The sequence below is a fragment of the Priapulus caudatus genome, unplaced genomic scaffold (assembly GCF_000485595.1).
Source record: "Priapulus caudatus unplaced genomic scaffold, Priapulus_caudatus-5.0.1 Scaffold1209, whole genome shotgun sequence".
NCBI classification, from domain to species: domain Eukaryota; kingdom Metazoa; phylum Priapulida; class Priapulimorpha; order Priapulimorphida; family Priapulidae; genus Priapulus; species Priapulus caudatus.
Window position 1 is genome coordinate 2,378 of NW_014578270.1, and position 2,811 is coordinate 5,188.

Here is a 2,811-nt window from a genome sequence, read left to right on the forward strand (position 1 = left end):
CCTTATTTTATTTTTGGCAAAATAAGTACTTATAAGACTTTGGAAGACCCGCTACGAACGATTACACCCACTCTCGCTATACATGCATAGATGCGTCGGACCACATCAGTGAGACGTTTGTTGCATGCAAATCCGATCCACATATATAAAAACTAAAAAAAATTTAAGTTGAAAAAAAAAATTTAAACATTAACAGAAACAACAATCACAAGGCTTACTAATGAAAAATTCAATGTTAATTTTTGTCACACCTAGATACACTGTAACAGCGTCCACACGTAGATACATTGTAACAGCGTCCACACCTAGATACACTGTAACTGCGTCAAACCTAGATACACTGTAACAGCGTCCACACGTAGATCGACTCACCTCGAGCTTCTGCGCGTGACCAGCCTCCCTCCATCCTCCCAGTCGTTCTCGTCCGCCGTGCCCTCTCCTTCTCCTCCCCCTCCCCTGTTGGCAGCCGTGATGGCTTCGTCGTCTGTCGACCCACGCCTCCTCTTGCTCGTTGTTTCCTCTCGTGGGTTGGTCTCTCGCCTTTCTGCGAGGATTATTCGATCAGAAGCAACAGGTTGGGGCTTTGCCATCGGCTCCTGCTTTACTGTAAAACAACAGTGCACATATATATATATATAGGCATATATATATATAGACATATGTATATATATATATATACGGTAACCTCTTGCTCTTGCCATTGCTCTTTCGTGCTTGCTTGTTAATCTCTCGGCTCTCTCGCGTCTCGGCTCTCGCTCTCAGCTTCTCGCTCTCGTCGCTCGCTCATCGCTGCTCAGCTCTCGCTTCGCTCTCGCTCTCGCTCTCGACTCTCATTCCCTTGGCGTTCTTCGCCGTCTCATCTCACTCTCTGCCCACCTTCGCTGTCTCTCTCTTTCTCTCTCGTCTTCCGCGTCTGCGTCTCTCTCTCTCTCTCTCTCTCGCTCTCGTGATCCGGGGCTGTGAGGCTGGTCGTGATCCCTGCTTCCCTTCTGCTCTCCTCTCATGCTCTCTCTCGTCGCTCGCCTCTCGTCCCCCTCCCCTCCCTCGCTCGCTCCCTCCCTCCTCCCTCACCTCCCTCCCTCCGTCCCTCCCTCCACTCCGCTCCCTCCCTTCGCTCCGCTCGGTCCCTCCCTCCTCCTCCCTCCTTCCTCTCCTCCGCTCCTCACCTCCCTCCTCTCCCTCCCTCCTCTTCTCTCCCCACCTCTATATCTCTCTCTCTCTCTTTTCTCATCCCGTCTCTCTTTCTCTCGGTCTGCTCTCATCCTCTCCCCTACTCACCAGTATCACCCACGGACCGCATGTCTAGCACTGGGCTGCACGCCCTGCCATCTGAACCTCTCTTGTCCATTGTTCTATTGTCACGCTGCACACCGGCGCTGGGTCTACGGGACAACCCGCGCCTCCGCGCCACGCGACCGATGTCAGCCGCGCGCCGCCACTCCGACAAACGCTCCCTCGTCATCGGAACCGCCATGGCCGCCGCGTTCGGGCGTGAGAGTTGCGCGGCGTCTGCCGGCGAGCCCGGGGCGTCGCGTCCCCGTGACGACGACAGCTGTGGGTACCGGCGTCATGACAACGGACCTCGCCGTGTCTGCAGTCGTTGCTGCGGTCAGCAGTAGAGGTCTGGACTTGGAGGTAGCTGCAGTGGTGGCTGTGGTAGCTAGAGCAGATCTAGAAGTTATACTCTCAGCATTGGTGTCTGTAAATACTAGAGCGGGTTTGAAGGGCCCCACAGTGGTTGCCGTGGCTACGGGAGTGGGCTTGCCGCCATCCACCACAGCCACATTTTTTCTGAACAGCGGCGTCCTGGCCACGGCAGCGCGGTGCGTCGGTACGCCGCCGGACGACACGGGCCGGAAGCCTAGCACTGGCGTCGCCGTCCGTCGGTCATCCTCCGGTCCCTCCATCGACTCCGACTCGAACAAGTCGGGAGAGCCGCAGGCTTCGCGTGCGGAGGCGGTCGCCGCGGCAACGGCTGCGCCATCCGCCCCCGTGCTGTCTGGCTTCGAAGCCGTTTCCGACTCCGGCGTGATCGCAGCGCCACCTGGTCGGCCGTCGAAATTGACGCCAGGCGGCACTGCGATCGCACCTGCAGGCGACGCCACCGCGCGGCAAACAGAATCCGGACGAAATCGCGTGTCCGTCGGCGTCCCGTCTCCGTGGACTGCCGATCGCCGCGCTGCCAGTCCGTCCGCCGCCGCGCCGTCAGCGAGGCTGCAAAGCCGGTGCGATATCTCCGCTAAGAGGGAGGCTGCTCCACGGGGCGCCGCGCCATCCGTGACGGTCGCCACGGTAACGGCCGGTGCGGCGACGGAGGCAGCGCAGGGAGCTGTGGATGCGGTCGCTAGGGCGCGCGCCGCCGTAGCGACACGCGCGTCAGGCGTTAACGTAGCAACGTCTGCCGTCGACGTCGACAACGATCGCATCCCGCCCGCCGGCAACGCTGGCGTGGGAGACGGGAGCGCTCCGGGATGGAGGAAGTCGAATCTCAATAAACATATTACATAACTCCTCAGCACACACAAAAGAATAAACACCCACTACACATATGGACGCAAGCACACACGTACGCATGCACGCACGCACGCACACACGCACGCACACACGTACGCATGCACGCACGCACGCACACACGCACGCACACACTTGTACGTGCGCACATGTACGTGCGCACATGTACGTGCACACGCACGCACCCATACACGTGGACGTGCACACGCACGCACGCATGCACACACGTGTACTGACAATATATATTGCGTGCGGTGCATGGTGGATGTGTCACGCTCACGTTGTTGTGCGGCTTGCGTG

At 58.5% G+C, this 2,811-nt stretch overlaps 1 protein-coding gene across 1 annotated transcript; it reads right to left on the bottom strand.

Annotated features, from left to right (window-relative positions):
• Positions 1-372: 372 nt before the first annotated feature.
• LOC106815818 lies at positions 373-1,932 on the bottom strand (the record flags this gene model as incomplete). Its single annotated transcript, XM_014820329.1, has 2 exons — positions 1,279-1,932; positions 373-604 (listed from the first exon to the last, which is right to left on the bottom strand). Coding segments are annotated over exons 1-2 (428 nt in total), but the record flags the coding sequence as incomplete, so codon positions are not given.
• Positions 1,933-2,811: the final 879 nt, after the last annotated feature.